We start from the raw sequence: 19,383 nt of genomic DNA on the forward strand, positions 1-19,383 counted from the left end.
TTTTTTCTTTTACTCATACAAAGCTGTTGATTTTATTCTATTCAACCAGACCCCATTTCAAAGGAAACGAGCACTCATTAAGATCAGGTGTGACCAATGAGGAAACATGTAGGAAACATTATGCTGAAGTACTGAAATTCCCACCTAAGAAACCTATGGTTCTCAGAACGTAATCTGCTAGTTGGGTATCTTGCAACATTCCCAGAATGTTGTGGGAAGGTTGTATGCAAAATAACCATAGGACAACCACACTCTCACCAAGCTCTAAGAAACATATGGTTCTCAGAACGTTATGTGCTAGCCGGGTATGGACTGTACACAGACAGTCCTTTGAAGGTTGCGTTTCTTTGCTCACATTTATTTTCTCAATATTTGTCCAATTTAATTTCAGCATATGTTATCATCTGACACTAACACCAGCAACATTAGCAACACTAGCACCAAGGACAGCGCCAAATAGAAAGAAAGACAATTGTCAACAATTTGGTTAATTAACTGTTATTAACAACAACAAAAATACTGACCAAACTATTAATTAGTCCTTAATCCTTCGTCCTTGTGTGAGTAAGCTGATGGCGAATAGAGGGAGTGTTTGAATATGGGGAGTGTCTGAAGTCTGTTATAGAGCTGGGATGAATGCAGGTAGCATAACATGGCGTTAGAATACATGTAATGAACCTGTTGATCTCTCTCGCTCTTTCTCTCTCTCTGTCTCTGTCTCTGTCTCTGTCTCTGTTTCTCGCTCTCTCTCTCGCTCTCTCTGTCTCTCTCTGTCTCTCGCTCTCACTCTCTCTCTCTTTTCCCCTCTCTACTCTGTCTTCTCTCTCGCTCTTTCTCTCTCTGTCTCTGTCTCTCTCTCTCTCTCTCTGTCTCTCTCTTTCTCTCGCTCTCTCTCTCTGTCTCTCTCTTTCTCTCGCTCTCTCTCTCTGTCTCTCTCTTTCTCTCGCTCTCTCTCTCTGTCTCTGTCGCTGTCTCTCGCTCTCTCTTTTTCTTTTCCCCTCTCTACTCTGTCTTCTCTCTCTGTCTCTCGCTCTCTCTCGCTCTCTCTCTCTTTTCCCCTCTCTACTCTGTCTTCTCTCTCTCTCTCTCTCTCACCGCCCCTCTTCCCTTGTTTTTCTCTCTACCTCCGTTCTGGCTCATTGTGCACAGAACATTTCACAATAAATGAATGTGATACTTGCCAAGATTATAATACATGCATTGTAGTTCTGTGTGTAATTTATTTTCTTGCCAGTCATGTTCCTGAAAGAAGTTCCTGTGTTGTCTCCCACATTGTCCCTCAAGCACCTTACTGATCCATTCATAATAGATGAACTGTTAGGTAACAAGAATCTGGCTACAACTGCTGCAATCTGACTATTCAGTGTCCCGGGAAAGGGTAAGATATAAAGCTTTGACTTTTATTGGAAACTACAGTTTCATTGAAGTATCCATCTCTCACCTTCTTTATATTCCTTAATCTCTTTATCTTTCACGCTCTCTCTCCACCTCTCTCTCTCTCTCTCTCTCACACACACACACACACACACACACACACACACACACACACACACACACACACACACACACACACACACACACACATACACACACACACACACACACACACACACACACACACACACACACACACACACACACACACACACACACACACACACACACACACACACACACACACACACACACACACACACACACACACACACACACACACACACACAGATGTGTACACATTTTACTATACTTGTTAGAACCAGAAGTCCTCACAAGAATAGTAAACCAACTAAAATTCAGAGAAGTAAGGACACTTTGCCGGTCCTCACTTGCAAAAAGGCTATTTTAGGTTTAGGGGTTAGGTTTAGGGTTAGAATCAGGGTTAAGGGTTTGGTTTAGGTTAAGGGTTAGGGTTAAGGTTAGGGTTAGAATTTAGGGAAAGTAGGAATTTGAATGGGAATCAATTGTTGTCCCCAAAATGTTCTCACAAGTATAGTAAGACAAAGCCACGCATGCGCGCACACACACACACACACACACACACACACACACACACACACACACACACACACACACACACACACACACACACACACACACACACACACACACACACACACACAAAGAAAATATAAACAGTCAAGAAATTAACTATTGATCCTAAAAAAGATTTTAAAATATATTTATTTTCATCTTCATTTTGGTACGCAATTTCTCCCAGACATGTTGAAAAAGGGTAACAATTATAAATGAAGATTGCTTTCCTCAATATGTACAGTTGAAGACTGGAAGTTTACATACATCTGAGCCAAATACTTTTAAATTCAGATTTTCACAATTTCTGACATTTAATCCTAGTAAAAATTCCCTGTCTTAGGTCAGTAAGGATCACCACTTTATTTTAAGAATGTGAAATGTCAGAATAATAGTAGAGAGAATGATTTATTTCAGCTTTTATTTCTATCATCACATTCCCAGTGGGTTAGAAGTTTACATACACTCAATTAGTATTTGGTAGCATTGACTTGAAATTGTTTAACTTGGGTCAAACATTTCGGGTAGCCTTCCACTAGCTTCCCACAATAAGTTGGATGAATGTTGGCCCATTCCTTCTGACAGAGCTGGTGTAACTGAATCAGGTTTGTAGGCCTCCTCACTCGCACACGCTTTTTCAGTTCTGCCCACAAATATTCTATGGGATTGAGGTCAGGGCTTTGTGAGGGCCACTCCAATACCTTGACTTTGTTGTCCTTAAGCTATTTTGACATAACTTTGGAAGTCTGCTTGGGGTCATTGTCCATTTGGAAGACCATTTTGCAACCAAGCTTTTACTTCCTGACTGATGTCTTGAGATGTTGCTTCAATATATCCACATAATTTCCCTTCCTCATGATGCCATCTATTTTGTGAAGTGCACCAGTCCCTCCTGCAGAAAAGCACACCCACAACATGATGCTGCCACCCCCGTGTTTCACGGTTGGGATGGTGTTCTTCGGCTTCCCCCTTTTTCCTCCAAACTTAGCGATGGTCATTATGACCAAACAGTTCTATTTTTTTTCTTCTTCAGACCAGATACATTTCTCCAAAAAGTACGATCTTTGTCCCCATGTGCAGTTGCAAACCGTAGTCTGTCTTTTTATGGCGGTTTTGGAGCAGTGGCTTCTTCCTTGCTGGGCAGCCTTCAGGTTTTGTCGATATAGGACTCATTTTACTGTGGATATAGATACTTTTGTACCGGTTTCCTCCAGTATCTTCACAAGGTCCTTTGCTGTTGTTCTGGGATTGATTTGCACTTTTCACACCAAAGTACGACATCAAATGATGTCAATTAGCCTACCAGAAGACATGACATAATTTTCTGGAATTTTCCAAGCTGTAAATGTCATGTCTTGTTATGTCTGTTCCTGTCCTTTCTCTTCATTCTCTCTCTCTGCTGGTCTTTTTAGGTTACCTTCTCTGTCTCTCATTCTTCAGCTGTTCTACATCTCCTCTAACTAGCTCATTCACTCTTTCACACCTGTTCTCTCTTCCCCCTCTGATTAGGTCTCTATTTCTTTCTCTGTTCCTGCTACTTTCAGTGTCTGATTCTTGTTTGTGTTTTTTGATGCCAGAAGCAAGCTGTCGTCTCGTTTGCTTCCACCTTGTCCTGTCCTGTCGGAGTCTGCCTGGCAGGAGCATCCTGCACTATACTAACGTTCTTTTGTTCCGCTGACAACGTTGGAAGAGGATTTATGCCATTCCTGTATTTTCATTAAAGAACTCTGTTTTCTGTTAAAACCGCTTTTGGGTCTTCACTCAAGTTCATAACAGAAGAATCAGACCACGAATGGACCCAGCGGCTCCGGACCCTTTTCACTCCGCCGTCGAGATCCAGGGAGCGATGCTAGGCAGACACGAGGAGGAATTGTCTGCTGCTCAACATGCCGTTGAGACCCTGGCCGTCCAAGTCTCCGACCTCACAAGACAGGTTCACCAACTCCTCCTCGATCCACCGCCCACTTCCAGGGTTTCCGAGTCTCCGGAGCCCAGGATCAACAACCCGCCGTGTTACTCTGGGGAGCCCACTGAGTGCCGCTCATTCCTCACTCAGTGTGATGTGGTGTTCTCTCTCCAGCCCAACACTTACTCCAGGAGCGCAGCCCGCATCGCCTACGTCATTTCTCTCCTTACCGGACGGGCGCGTGAGTGGGGCACGGCAGTCTGGGAGGCGAGGGCTGAGTGTATTAACCAGTATCAGGACTTTAAGGAGGAGATGATACGGGTTTTTGACCGTTCTGTTTTTGGCGAGGAGGCTTCCAGGGCCCTGTCTTCCCTATGTCAGGGGAATAGATCCATAACGGATTATTCTATTGAGTTTCGCACTCTCGCTGCCTCTAGTGACTGGAACGAGCCGGCTTTGCTCGCTCGTTTTCTGGAGGGTCTCCACGTCGAGGTTAAGGATGAGATCCTCTCCCGGGAGGTTCCTTCCAGTCTGGACTCCTTAATAGCTCTCGCTATTCGCATAGAGCGACGGTTTGATCTTCGTCGCCGAGCTCGTGGAAAGGAGCTCACGTTCTCCGTTGCTCCCCTCTCCACATCACTGCCACCTGCCGCATCACTGCCACCCTCCTCCGCCGGCTCGGATGCTGAGCCTATGCAGCTGGGGGTATTCGCATCTCGGCCAAGGAGAGGGAACGGAGAATCACCAATCGCCTCTGTCTCTACTGCGGCTCCGCTGGTCATTTTGTCACCTCATGTCCAGTAAAAGCCAGAGCTCATCAGTAAGAGGAGGGCTACTGGTGAGCGCAACTACTCAGGCCTCTCCTTCTGGATCACGCACTACCTTTCCGGTCCATCTCCGCTGGCCTGGTTCATCTGCTTCCTGCAGTGCCTTGATAGACTCTGGGGCGGAGGGCTGTTTTATGGACGAGACCTGGGCTCGGGAACATGACGTTCCTCTCAGACAGTTAGGGGAGCCCAGGGCCTTGTTCGCTTTAGATGGTAGTTCTCTCCCCAAGATTCAGCGTGAGACGCTGCCTTTAACCCTCACTGTCTCTGGTAATCATAGCGAAACCATTTCTTTTTTAATTTTTCGTTCACCTTTTACACCTGTTGTTTTGGGTCATCCCTGGCTAGTGCGCCATAACCCTTCTATTAATTGGTCTAGTAATACTATCCTATCCTGGAATGTTTCTTGTCATGTAACCTGTTTAATGTCTGCTATCCCTCCTGTTTCCTCTGTCTCTTCTTCACAGGAGGAGCCTGGCGATTTGACAGGGGTGCCGGAGGAGTATCACGATCTGCGCACGGTGTTCAGTCGTTCCAAGGCCACTTCTCTCCCTCCACACCGGTCGTATGACTGTAGTATTGATCTCCTTCCGGGAACTACTCCCCCGGGGTAGATTATACTCTCTGTCGGCTCCCGAACGTAAGGCTCTCGAGGATTATTTGTCGGTTTCGCTCGACGCCGGTACCATAGTCTCCTCCTCCTCCCCCCCGCCGGAGCTGGGGTTTTTTTGTTCAGAAGAAGGACGGGTCCCTGCGCCCATGCGTGGATTATCGAGGGCTGAATGACATAACAGTTAAGAATCGTTATCCGCTTCCTCTTATGTCTTCAGCCTTCGAGATCCTGCAGGGAGCCAGGTTTTTCACCAAATTGGACCTTCGTAACGCCTACCATCTCGTGCGCATCAGGGAAGGGGACGAGTGGAAGACGGCGTTTAACACTCCGTTAGGGCACTTTGAATACCGGGTTCTTCCTTTCGGCCTCGTTAACGCTCCAGCTGTCTTTCAGGCACTAGTTAACGACGTCCTGAGAGACATGCTGAACATTTTTGTTTTCGTTTACATGGACGATATCCTGATTTTTTCACCGTCTCTCTCGATTCATGTTCAGCACGTGCGGCCCGCGTCCTCCAGCGCCTTTTGGAGAACTGTCTTTATGTGAAGGCTGAGAAGTGCACTTTTCATGCCGCCTCTGTCCCTTTTCTCGGTTCCGTTATTTCCGCTGAGGGCATTAAGATGGATCCCGCTAAGGTCCAGGCTGTCATTGATTGGCCCGTTCCTAAGTCACGCGTCGAGCTGCAGCGCTTTCTGGGCTTCGCTAATTTCTACCGTCGTTTCATCCGTAATTTCGGTCAGGTGGCAGCTCCTCTCACAGCCCTTACTTCTGTTAAGACGTGCTTTAAGTGGTCCGTTTCCGCCCAGGGAGCTTTTGATCTTCTTAAGAATCGTTTTACATCCGCACCTATTCTTGTTACACCTGACATCTCTAGACAGTTTGTTGTTGAGGTTGACGCGTCAGAGGTGGGCGTGGGAGCCATTCTTTCTCAGCGCTCTCTCTCTGACGGCAAGGTCCATCCTTGCGCGTTTTTCTCTCATCGCTTATCGCCGTCAGAACGTAACTATGATGTTGGTAATCGCGAACTGCTCGCCATCCGCTTAGCCCTAGGCGAATGGCGACAGTGGTTGGAGGGGGCGACCGTTCCTTTTGTCGTTTGGACTGACCATAGGAACCTTGAGTACATCCGTTCAGCCAAACGACTTAATGCGCGTCAGGCTCGTTGGGCTCTGTTTTTCGCTCGTTTCGAGTTTGTTATTTCTTATCGTCCGGGCTCAAAAACACCAAGCCTGATGCTTTATCTCGTCTCTTCAGTTCTTCTGAGGTCTCCACCGACCCCGAGGGGATTCTCCCTGAGGGGCGTGTTGTCGGGTTGACTGTCTGGGGAATTGAGAGGCAGGTAAAGCAAGCACTCGCTCACACTCCGTCGCCGCGAGCTTGTCCTAGGAACCTTCTGTTCGTTCCCGTTCCTACTCGTCCGGCCGTTCTTCAGTGGGCCCACTCTGCCAAGTTAGCCGGCCACCCCGGCGTTCGGGGTACGCTCGCTTCCATTCGCCAGCGTTTCTGGTGGCCCACTCGGGAACGTGACGCGCGTCGATTTGTCGCCGCTTGTTCGGTCTGCGCGCAGACTAAATCTGGGAACTCTCCTCCTGCCGGCCGTCTCAGACCGCTTCCCATTCCCTCTCGACCGTGGTCTCACATCGCTTTAGATTTTATCACCGGACTGCCTTCATCAGCGGGGAAGACAGTTATTCTTACGGTTGTCGATAGATTCTCTAAGGCGGCTCATTTCATTCCTCTCGATAAGCTCCCTTCTGCTAAGGAGACGGCTCAGATCATTATCGAGAATGTTTTCCGAATTCATGGCCTTCCGTCTGACGTCGTTTCCGACAGAGGCCCGCAGTTCACGTCTCAATTTTGGAGGGAGTTTTGCCGTTTGATTGGGGCTTCCGTCAGTCTCTCGTCCGGCTTTCATCCCCAGTCTAACGGTCAAGCCGAACGGGCCAATCAGACTGTTGGTCGCATTTTACGCAGTCTTTCTTTTCGTAACCCTGCGTCTTGGTCAGAACAGCTCCCCTGGGCAGAGTACGCCCACAACTCGCTTCCCTCGTCTGCTACCGGTCTATCCCCTTTTCAGTGTAGCCTCGGGTACCAGCCTCCGCTGTTCTCATCTCAGCTCGCCGAGTCCTGCGTCCCCTCCGCTCAGGCTTTTGTCCAGCGTTGCGAGCGCACCTGGAAGGGGGTCAGGTCGGCACTTTGCCGTAATAGGGCGCAGACTGTGAGGGCCGCTAATAGCGTAGGACCAAGAGTCCTAGATATTGTTGCGGTCAGAGAGTATGGCTCTCCACTCAGAACCTTCCCCTTAAGACAGCTTCTCGCAAGTTGGCCCCGCGGTTCATTGGTCCGTTCCGTATTTCCCAGGTCATTAATCCTGTCGCAGTGCGACTTCTTCTCCCGCTATCTTCGTCGCGTTCACCCGGTCTTCCATGTCTCCTGTGTTAAGCCCGTTCTTCGCGCCCCCGCTCGTCCCTCCCCCCCCATCCTTGTCGAGGGCGCACCCATCTACAGGGTTCGTAAGATTTTGGACATGCGCCCTCGGGGCCGTGGTCATCAGTACCTAGTGGATTGGGAGGGGTACGGTCCTGAGGAGAGGAGTTGGGTTCCCTCTCGGGACGTGCTGGACCGTTCGCTGATCGATGATTTCCTCCGTTGCCGCCAGGTTTCCTCCTCGAGTGCGCCAGGAGGCGCTCGGTGAGTGGGGGGGTACTGTCATGTCTTGTTATGTCTGTTCCTGTCCTTTCTCTTCATTCTCTCTCTCTGCTGGTCTTTTTAGGTTACCTTCTCTGTCTCTCATTCTTCAGCTGTTCTACATCTCCTCTAACTAGCTCATTCACTCTTTCACACCTGTTCTCTCTTCCCCCTCTGATTAGGTCTCTATTTCTTTCTCTGTTCCTGCTACTTTCAGTGTCTGATTCTTGTTTGTGTTTTTTGATGCCAGAAGCAAGCTGTCGTCTCGTTTGCTTCCACCTTGTCCTGTCCTGTCGGAGTCTGCCTGGCAGGAGCATCCTGCACTATACTAACGTTCTTTTGTTCCGCTGACAACGTTGGAAGAGGATTTATGCCATTCCTGTATTTTCATTAAAGAACTCTGTTTTCTGTTAAAACCGCTTTTGGGTCTTCACTCAAGTTCATAACAGTAAAGGCACAGTCAACTTAGTGTATGTAAACGTATGACCCACTGGAAATGTGATACAGTGTGTTATAAGTGAAATACTCTGTCTGTAAACAATTGATGGCAAAATGACTTGTGTCATGCACAAAGTAGGTGTCCTAACCGACTTGCCAAAACTATAGTTTGTTAACAAGAAATTTGTAGAGTGGTTGGAAAACAAGTTTTAAAGACTCCAACCTAAGTGTATGTAAACTTCCGACTTCAACTGTAAATCTATTGATGCTGCAGTTAAAAAAAACATCCCTTAAATATACAGTGTTTCCTTGCACCCGTCTTAAACAAGTGACCACATGCTGATTTGAAACTCTTTTGACAGAGTCTGTCAGTATTTAGGATCTGTCACTGCTGTAATAATATTTGAAGATAAATACACAACGCAGCAGACTAAAGGTCAAGAGGGAATTCGTGATCAATTGAAATAGTTGTTTTTCTGTAATGGGGAACTGAATATTAATGGGTCAGGGACACGGGAGGAATTTCAGTCCGGGACTCATAGCTACACGTGACAAGTTCTTATTTGTCTGAAATGTCTATACATTGAGCCTGAAATGGGATAATTGTTATAGGGTTGGGTTATAAACTACATCCTGTCTCTTTGTTCAGAAGAGAAACCATTGAGGACAGGGAAGAATGACCATCTACCATCTACTTTCCAGCATAACAACTATGATTTGTTCTCTTTGAATAAATATATTTTTCTCCCCCTGATTTGCTTTGGGTCTGTGTTCTTGAAGAATAACATCAACTACTAACACTGCTACCAATCTCAGACAGTGAGGAAATACTTTCTCTCTTTCCCACTCAAGTGACAGTCAGTCACGGTGGTGGTTGATCCCAGTGGTGGTTGTTCTCACTGGCTCAGTTTTATTACCTTTAAAGTAGCTGACAGACTTCCCTGGATGTGGATACCTCCAGTGTCTGTCTGATGGATATAGAACCTATAAGACCTCTTTGAGCTTGGATAGAGATAGACACAGGTTGTTGTATGTGTACCTGTGGATGTATGTGCGTGTATATTTGTTTATATGTCAACAAGTGATTGGTATGAGCCCTTCCTGATATAAGAAGGCAGACACTTGTGTCTTCAAGGCAAGGATACATTTGGCTCTTGTATATTGACACCGAGGAGAATCATGCACCAGTCACATGTTCTATGAGTGAGACAGAAAAGCGTCTTCTGAAACACAATAATTAATTTCTGCTCCCCACTGTGATCCTATTGCCCATTTGGGGCCTAAGTATGAGTGCTGATGAAGCATAACGGCCAAACAGCAGTCTCCTGTCGGATTAGGATATCACTGTCAGACGCATGGCTGCCCAGCCGCACTCTGAGGGCCATATTAGCACAGTGCACGGCATTACCAGGCTTCAGCTCTGTGTTCTGAAATTGAATTGAGTTGAGCCCCCCACTCTGGCTACCTATTCCATCCAGACAGACATATTGGTCCAGGGGCCATTTGTTTGCAGCTGATGTATTCAATATACACCGGCCAGGTATTATGATGGCCCATAATGGAACATACAGTTGATACAAAGTAGTTCATAACATGGAGGGTGTAGGTGGATGATGGGTGTAGGTGGATGTTATCGCGGGTGTACGAAATGCTTATGTTCCTAGCTCCAACAGTGCAGTGTAGTACCTTACAATACAAAACACACATATCCCAAAATTTAAAAGAAAGGAATTAAGAAATATAGAAACATTAGAACAAGCAATGTCCAGAATATAAATATATACTGTATGTATGTATATGATGGTGTGTATAGACCTCATGGACAGTATATGAACAGAAAAGGTGTACAGAAGTAGATATAGGATGAGCCTGGACTAGAATACAGTATATACATAATATGAAGAGGGTAAAACGGTATTTAAACATTATTGAAGTAACCAGTGATCAATGTACATATGGCAGCAGTCTCTAAGGTGTAGGGTTGAGTACCGGGTGGAAGCCAACTAGTAACAGTGACTAAAGTTCAGGGCAGAGTACTGGGCGGAGGCCGGCTAGTGCTGACTATTTAATAACAGATGGCCTGGGAATATAAGCTGTTATTCAGTCTCTCTGTCCCAGCTTTGATGCACCTATACTGTCTCTGCCTTCTAGATGGTAGTGGGGTGAACAGGCCGTGGTCCGGATGGCTGAGGTCCTTGACGATCTTCTTGGCCTTCCTGTGACACCGGGTGCTGTAGAGGTCCTGGAGGGCAGGCAGTGTGCCCCGGTGATGCGTTGCCATTCCAGGCGGTGATCCTTTGGAGAGCCCGGTGCAGTTGCTGTACCAGGCTGTGACACAGCCGGACAAGATACTCTCAATGGTGCTGTAGGTTTGTAAGGGGCCAAACTAATTTCTTCCGCCTCCTGAGGTGGAAGAGGCGCTGTTGTGCATTCTTCAGCACACTGTCTGCGTGGATGAATACTTTCAGGTTGTCAGTGATGTGCCGAGCAACTTGAAGCTTCAATGACCACCAACCGGTCTTCCTGTGCATCCTGGATTCTACACATTCCTAAACACACCTACACACACACATGCACACTCTCAGACTATTTTCTTGTTGTTCATACACTGTAGGGATGTCAAGTGAAGTCAAATGTTTGTCAGTGACACCTGATGAAAGTGGATGCTGAGAAACTGGAGTTGTAATGAGGAGATGTTTTTTTTGATACTTGCCGAGTTGCTATGAGGTCAGCAATTGCCCTCTATACCTCTTACTCCTCTTCAACAGACAGACAGATGATCTTGATCTGCTCTTCCCATCTGGGTCCTGTGTCTAGAACATCTGGTGTAGATGCCACCGTGCGTGCAGTCTCCGACTCTGACAGCAAAAGTCATGGCCCAGGAACACAACTTCATTGGCTAAGAGGGCATGGTGAGAGAGAGTGAGAGACAGAGGGGGGCTGGGGCTGGACTGAGGGGACGGAGAGAGAAAGAGAGAAAGAAAGACAGAGGGGAGAGGGTGAGAACAAACTCAGGCAACATGAGTAATATTCAAACTGATTTATTTCCTGGGAATGGGAGATACGATATATGGTACTTTTTCCCGCCTTGCTCCAAAGTGCCAGGGCTTGTTATTCTGATCTGGTTTCTTGTCATTTCATGTCATTTCACTGGAGAATTGTCCAGCGCTGAAGCAATTTATTTGTCTGCTCTGTTTGGTCACTATGCTGTAATTACCTTCCTTGTTGCTGTATTAGCTTTGTAATCTTAACAACCTGGGGGGAAGTAGATTTGGAAATGAGACTCATGCAGATAACTGGCCAGCAGCTTTTCAAATTATCCAGCCTGTTCTCATATACTTGACGTAACATAGTAAACGTAAATCCAGCACACTCAAATTATTATGATGTGTAACCATACCAAACGTAACATAAGACAGAAGGTTACTAAAGACAAAAACTAAAGTAGGGTGGTTGGTCGGGGTGGTGGGTAGAAGTTTAACGTGACCGTCTAGCAACCCCAAGGTTGCATGTTTGAATTTCATCATGGACAACTTTAGCATTTTAGCTAATTAGCAACTACTTATAACTTTTTAGCTACTTTGAAACTACTTAGCATGTTAGCTAACTCTTCCCTAACCGTAACACTTTAACCTAACTCCTAACCCTAACCTTAACCCCTAACCACTAGCCTAGCTAACTTTAGCCACCTAATTAATATTAGTGTTAGCCACAACAAATTGGAATTCGTAACGTATCATATGTTTTGCAAATTCGTAACATATTGTACAAATTGCAATTCGTAACATATCATATGAAATGGATGATGGACATCCACAAATTAATACATGCCATACAAAACGTAGCATTTCATATTAATTGGAGTGTCCAGGATTTATATTTACTATGTTACTTCTACCTCTGAGTCCAGGTTGAATTATTATGCTTAGATTATGATCTCATAGAGAATTATCAAAAGAGCGGATTATCCTGGATAGAGAGATTATTTTCAGGCCACCCACATAATGTTGTAATTCTGTTTGCAGCTGAAGTAACACATAGAGTACAGGCCACTCAGGAAGATCATTACCTTCTGGGTACAGATTTGTGAAAGCAGTCACAGGTCTTACAGCCATGAGGGTATGACGCAAAAGGAGGCAAAGTTAAAGGGGTAAAATCAGGTGTAGCTTAATTTATTAGGTGACACAAAATTGAGGTTACTGAAAAAGGTTAAAAAAAAGACTTACAAAACAAACAAATCCCTGAAAGGGTCGAGTAATAAAAAGGACTAGGCCTAAGCCGGCATTCCTGCCAATATAACTCTGTTGGCACTGACGTGGTCTACCTGGCCCAATATTGGACTAAAGGAGCCTAAATATTACTCCTTATAGTCCAAGGACCTTACATGTTCTGTTCAGAGGCTAATTGGTTCTGGCAGCCAAAACAGTCATACACTCCATCTAAGCGGGAATCGATTCTCAATTGCGGTATGGTTCTAGAAACAAAAAGCCCTCTACTTTCATATCGAATCAAAATAATTTCAGAAATGAAAATATGCACATACTGTAGACTGTTTGAACCCTTTTCTTTGCATCCAAAAGTATTTTTCAGTGACAAGTTTGTAGCGCCCATCTTCCGTTTACATGCAGGTGTTCTGAGACACAAGTAGCTAATTAGCTCAGGTAGTTGACTCTGTCTTTCACCTGTTTTCCATAAACAAATGCTGTAACGTGGAAATGTGGCCGTGTGGGAAGCCTAACCTTATAAGGGTGTGTAGTAATTGAACCGATTCTTTTTTGAAAATGGTTCAATGCTGATATGAAAGATATTTCCAAAACCGTGCCGCAAGTGATGCGTATTCATGTTTACAGCAAGCATCAGGCCTCTAAACAAAAGTCCCCCTGGGAAGAAGATACACTACATGACCAAAAGTATGTGGATACCTGCTCGTCAAACATCTCATTCCAAAATCATGGGCATTAATATGGAGCTGGTTCCCCCTTTGCTGCTATAACAGCTTCCACTCGTCTGGGAAGGCTTTCCACTCGATGTTGGAACATTGCTGCGGGGTCTTGCTTCCATTCAGCCACAAAATCATTAGTGAGGTTGGGCACTTATGTTGTGCGATTAATCCTGGCTCGCAGTCAGCATTCCAATTCATCCCAAAGGTGTTCAATGGGGTTGAGGTCAGGGCTATGTGCAGGCCAGTCAAGTTCTTCCACACCGTTCTCAACAAACCATTTCTATATGGACCTCGCTTTGTGCGTAGGGGCATTGTCATGCTGAAACAGGAAAAGGCCTTCCCGAAACTATTGCCACAAAGTTGGAAGCACAGAATCGTCTAGAATGTCATTATATCCTGCAGTGTTAAGCTTTCTCTTCATTGGAACTAAGGGACCTAGACCGAACAATGAAAACAAGACCCAGACCATTATTCCTCATCCCCCAAACTTTACAGTTGGCACTATGCATTGGGGCAAGTAGCGTTCTCCTGGCATCCGCCAAACCCAGATTTGCCTGTCGGACTGCCAGATGGTGAAGCGTAATTCATCACTCCAGAGAACGCATCTCCCCTGGTCCAGAGTCCAATGGCAGCGAGCTTTACACCACTCCAGCCAACGCTTGGCATTGCACATGGTGATCTTAGGCTTGTGTGTGGCTGCTCGGCCATGGAAACCTGTTCCATCAAGCTCCCGACTAACAGTTCTTGTGCTGACGTTGCTTTCAGAGGCAGTTTGGAACCTAGTAGCGGGTGTTGCGTCCGGAGACAGATGGTGTTTCCTGGCTACGGGCTTCAGCACTCGGCGGTCCCGTTCTGTGAGCTTGTGTGGCCTACCACTTTGTGGCTAAGCCGTTGTTTCTAGATGTTTCCACTTCACAATAACAACACATACAGTTGACCGGGGCAGCTCTAGCAGGGCAGAAATTTGACAAACTGACTTGTTGGAAAGGTGGCATCCTATGACGGTGTCACGTTGTCACTATGACGGTGTCACTGAGCTCTTCAGTAAGGCCATTCTACTGCCAATGTTTGTCTGTGGAGATGTGTCCTCGATTTTATACACCTGTCAGCAACTGGTGTGGCTGAAATATCCAAATCCACTAATTTGAAGGGGTGTTCACATACTTTGTATATATGGTGTACCTTCATCAATACGCGCTGAAGTTAGTTAGCGTCTATGAATGGAGTAGGTATGGAGTAGCTTAAACATCTTCCTGAGATGGATTAGCTAGCAACATGCTAACTATTCACAGTCGGACAAAAGGCTTTACTATTTTTTAACAGGTCCTCTTCAAGCTAGGCCATCTCCACAGCATTGTAAACCATTTTCCTTATTTATTGAAGACATTGGTTTCTTCCCAGCCTCATTTGAGGAGGGAGGGAGTCAGTGAGTATCTCCCTTGTGCTCTGCCAAGCCAGCCCTAATCCTCCATGGACCCTGAGCTGCATCTGCTTCATTTCTTCCCCCTCTCACCCCTCTCTCCAGAACTAGATGTTGTGCTTCAGCTGAGCCTGGGAAGCCTGGGAAGCCTTCATCCATTATGGATGCTGTGTTATAGGAGACTGATCTATAATATCTCCCTTTGGATTCCAGCAGGACAGGAGAAGCCAGCACAAAGCAGCTAGGCCTCTCTCTGTATCTTTTTACTGTACAGTTACTGGAGCGGGGCATTTTTATCATTTGATTTGCTGTCTATAATTCACAAGGCATGACAGCATACTAAGGCAGCCTGATACAGTATATTGTAAATCCTGTTGTAGGTTGAAAGGGTTCTGCAGAAAAGCATCTATTCCCTTTTTTGACCTCTGTCTTCCTCCTACTTCCTAATCTAATCAGGGACATCAAAGCCACAACAACGTGACCCTACAACACATTGTTGGGGTTAAGGAGCAGCATGTATCTCCTTTTACGTTGACCTGTTTCCTGCCAGGTGCCCTTCCTAGCCTCCATCACAGGACAAGCCAGGCATGGCTGACAGCTGTATGATTGTTGCCAATGTAGTTGCTGTTGGACTGATTGTCTATGCATGGGACAGCCAATGAAAGAAAGGAAGAGAGAGGGGGTAGAGAGAATGAGAGGTAAAGAGAAAGAGATACACAAACACAGACAGAGGGGGAGAGAAGAAACACAGACTCAGCTGCAGGTCTTTCCCACTGGGCATACATCCACCACTTTATTAGTCTGGCACAGTGGAAGAGGAGAGCCTGCTGTGGGGGGACGAAACACACACACAGACAAACATAGACAGACACAGACACACAGACACACATTCAAACATACACACACATAAACACCGACACAGACAGACAGAGAAGACACACAGACAAACATAGACATGGACACACACACACAGACACAGATACCGACACACACACAAATACCGACACACACACACACACACACACACACACACACACACACACACACACACACACACACACACACACACACACACACACACACACACACACACACACACACACACACACACACACACACACACACACACACACACACCAATATGTTCAAATAGAGACAGAAGCCATGCAGCTGAGGTGATGGGTTTCGAGAGGAGAATTGAGCGAGGGGAATGTGGGGTCCAAGCAAATGTCTTCATCAGTTAAGTGGTATTCCTACTTTGATTATGAACATCCTGTGCTCTCTATTTGAAGCAGGATATTTTATAAGCCTTTGGTAAAACACCCTGGAGAGATTCTGCTTTCCACATGAAGAAAGCGGGACGTGGCTACGAAGCAGCCTATGAACTTGTGCCGCTTAGGCTCTGAGTCAGTTATACTCCAGGCCTTATGAGAATAATTCATGACAGTGCTCTAATAGCAAGTGAAGCAAGGGTGTGAAATGAAGAAAAAAATAACATTTACACGACTGCAGTAGTAGACTTGGTGATTTTTCTGTTTGATTATCTAGATTATTTGATAGTAACCGTGACCCTCCAATGTTGTTTATGCCCAGATATGTTTAACAAATGCAAAAGCATTGAAGAAGCATGACTCTGCTTATTATCTGCTTCATCACAGCAGAGAGTTAGTGAAAAATGTCTTTCATGTTTTATAGGAATTGAAAAGCAGTGCGTGGGAGCTAACGACAATTGAGATAGAATTGTTATAAGAACCATGTGGGAAACTAATATGCAGCAAACCCCCTCACTGAGAGATCTATTATTGATCAGACCAATGAAACCCCATTTCACCTCTCATTCTTTTTTTAACAGAGCTCTCCCTTTCTCCCCTCTTTTTCTCAGAATCTCATCCCTTTCTCCTTTTATCTTTCAGAAGTCTGCTGTCTTTCTGAGCTCGAGGAGGGAGGCCATGTTTCAGTACCTGCAGGTCTACTCGGGCTGACTGAGGACTTTCTGCCTGCTCCAGGGGGGTGAGCCAGAGAGAAGCTAAACGCCCCTGACTGGCTCTGGAGGAGTGGAGAAAAGAAGGCTTATCTCCCACCTTTGTTCTCTCTAATGCCCCTTGAGATGGCTCTCCACGGACTCACTCCCACCTCAGTCAAAACTGTTTAGTAACTCCACACCATCTCCATACCCCAACTGCAGGGAGAGAGATTACCCCACAAGGAAGTGGAGAAAGAGAGAGAGAAAGCTAATTAGTATTACTGAGATAGTGTCAAAGCTGAGAGACATGAGAAGAGACTTCTGAAGAGAGATCTGTGCTCTGAGGGATATTGCTGCTAACCTTTAGGACATTTGTTTGTGGTATTTTTTTAAAAGGGACTCATTTTAGTTGGTTGCGGGTTTAACTTAGCCTTCTATCATGACTCTTCTGGGAGGCTGCATGAAAAGGGGGCAGACTGACTGCCACAGAGGTGGTCCGGCTGGGCCCTGTCAGGTCCTGCTCCTGACCTGCTGTATCCTGGTAGTCCTGGGGGCCAAGCCAAAAACACCTGGCCACACACACCTCAACTCCATCCGTATTGATGGGGATATCTCACTGGGTGGGCTCTTTCCTGTACACGCCAGAGGCAACAATGGGAAAGCCTGTGGGGAACTGAAGAAGGAAAAGGGGATCCACAGACTGGAGGCCATGCTGTTCGCCTTGGACCGCATCAACAACGACCACGAGCTGCTGCCCAACATCACTCTGGGGGCCAGGATCCTGGACACCTGTTCACGGGACACCCACGCCCTGGAGCAGTCGCTCACTTTTGTCCAGGCGCTCATCGAGAAGGACGGGACGGACATCAAATGCCTGAGTGGCGGGCCGCCCATCATCACCAAGCCTGAGAGGGTGGTGGGCGTCATCGGGGCCTCCGCCAGCTCCGTGTCAATCATGGTGGCCAACATCCTGCGCCTCTTCAGGGTAAGTGCCTTACACTTATTGGTTAATGGCTGTGAATCATGGTGGTGGCTATGAAAGTAGACTCTCTCAACAGTCGTTTGTAGGCTGGCAGGCAGCACGCTCTGCAAGTGAGAATGCAAGCGAGGCTGCAATGTGACAGAAATCTGTAGCTGATGCTATTGCCTGAATCATGTATGATTATCAAAAGGCTAGGTTGCTTTTACCGGTTAAAAGTGGTTTACATTTTTTTCATGAAAGAATAAAGATCTATTCTGTCATTTTCCAACATTATGGAAATGTTGATGTGATATAAACACTCCCCACATTTTCTATAGGCTTTTACTCCATGTCTTTGCTCTAAGGTGATATTACATAGTGTAGCTAGAGACATATTCAATATCTCACATTTCAGGAATGCTCTGTGTCTGTGAAAATGCACCATGTCGCTCTTGTATGGGCATCAACTCATTCATGTGAGGAATTAGGTTCACAAGGGGATGAAAGTAAGGCAGAACGGTCCCGGTACAGAGTCCCTGCTAAATAAATAGTGGGGGTACGCCGTACCGGTAAAACATGAGCCAAAATATCTGGGGGGTTATTACACCATTATTAATCATTACTGCATGTCAGAGGCATGATAAATGAACGAAAGGACTTGAAAACGAATGATCTAAAATGTTCTAAAATGCAATGTGGTCAGATGATAACACAGAAATTTTGCCAAGGCAGAGATGATTGGCCGAAACCAAGGACAGCAGTAGACACATACATTCTGGCCTAATGACAATCGCCAAATGTCCTTACAATTTCTGGTGTTTTGTGTAACAGATTTCTCTTTCCATTCACCACTGTTTGGAGGCTGGAAATGTGTTGTGAGTGGATGGATGTGCGCGGGTAGCCTAGTAAAGGAGCCTTCTGAAGTGATTGTTTGTCAAACTGATGAAAACATCATGACTGGTTGAGTTTATGTCACAATAAAAGGCAATACATTGTAAAAGTTAAATGACAGATCTTTACGACTAGGCCCACAGAGATCCTATTGAATTAATAGTGATTATATATGTAATTCTATGATTAGGCAAGCGCATGTCCCATAGGAGGTCCTGCACTGGGAAAACAATGTAATCTATTTTCACCCCAGGGTTTAATCCCCTCATTAAACCAATTAAAAATCATATTCCAAAATATTTCTTCTTATCAAACCAACAGTCTTCTATGTATGTTCTATGTATGTTGGCCATCTGCGTTTGCCTCAGTTGGATGTGGTCTTTGTGGTTTGTATGTTCTATAAAAGTCCCATGAGAACCAGACATATTTTTCACTGTTCTGACAGTTGAGGCTCATCATTAGTCCTCAGCCTCTCCCCATAATGACATTCATTTGGGAAGTCCTTAGTGGTGTTTTGCCTCTAATTAAATAGGGCAAGTCATGCATGTAACCATTTGAGCTCATTCAACACTTATTAAAGATCTAAAACGAGCCTCAACAGTATTATGTTTGCTCTCAGGATCCAAACATAATGTGCCAGTGTGAAAACAAAAGTAAACACAAGACGACAGGCCCTTTCATAATGCCAACACAAAGCTGTCAT

At 45.8% G+C, this 19,383-nt stretch overlaps 1 protein-coding gene across 1 annotated transcript in view; it reads left to right on the forward strand.

Moving 5' to 3' along the window:
- Positions 1–17,267: 17,267 nt before the first annotated feature.
- Positions 17,268–19,383, forward strand: part of LOC135528220 (metabotropic glutamate receptor 4-like) — a 218,031-nt gene continuing 215,915 nt past the window's right edge. The window contains exon 1 of the mRNA XM_064957153.1: positions 17,268–17,813. Coding sequence (XP_064813225.1) covers positions 17,268–17,813 — 546 coding nt within the window. The remainder of the gene's footprint in view (positions 17,814–19,383) is intronic.

The sequence above is a fragment of the Oncorhynchus masou genome, chromosome 33 (assembly GCF_036934945.1).
Source record: "Oncorhynchus masou masou isolate Uvic2021 chromosome 33, UVic_Omas_1.1, whole genome shotgun sequence".
In the NCBI taxonomy this organism is placed as follows: Eukaryota; Metazoa; Chordata; class Actinopteri; order Salmoniformes; family Salmonidae; genus Oncorhynchus; species Oncorhynchus masou.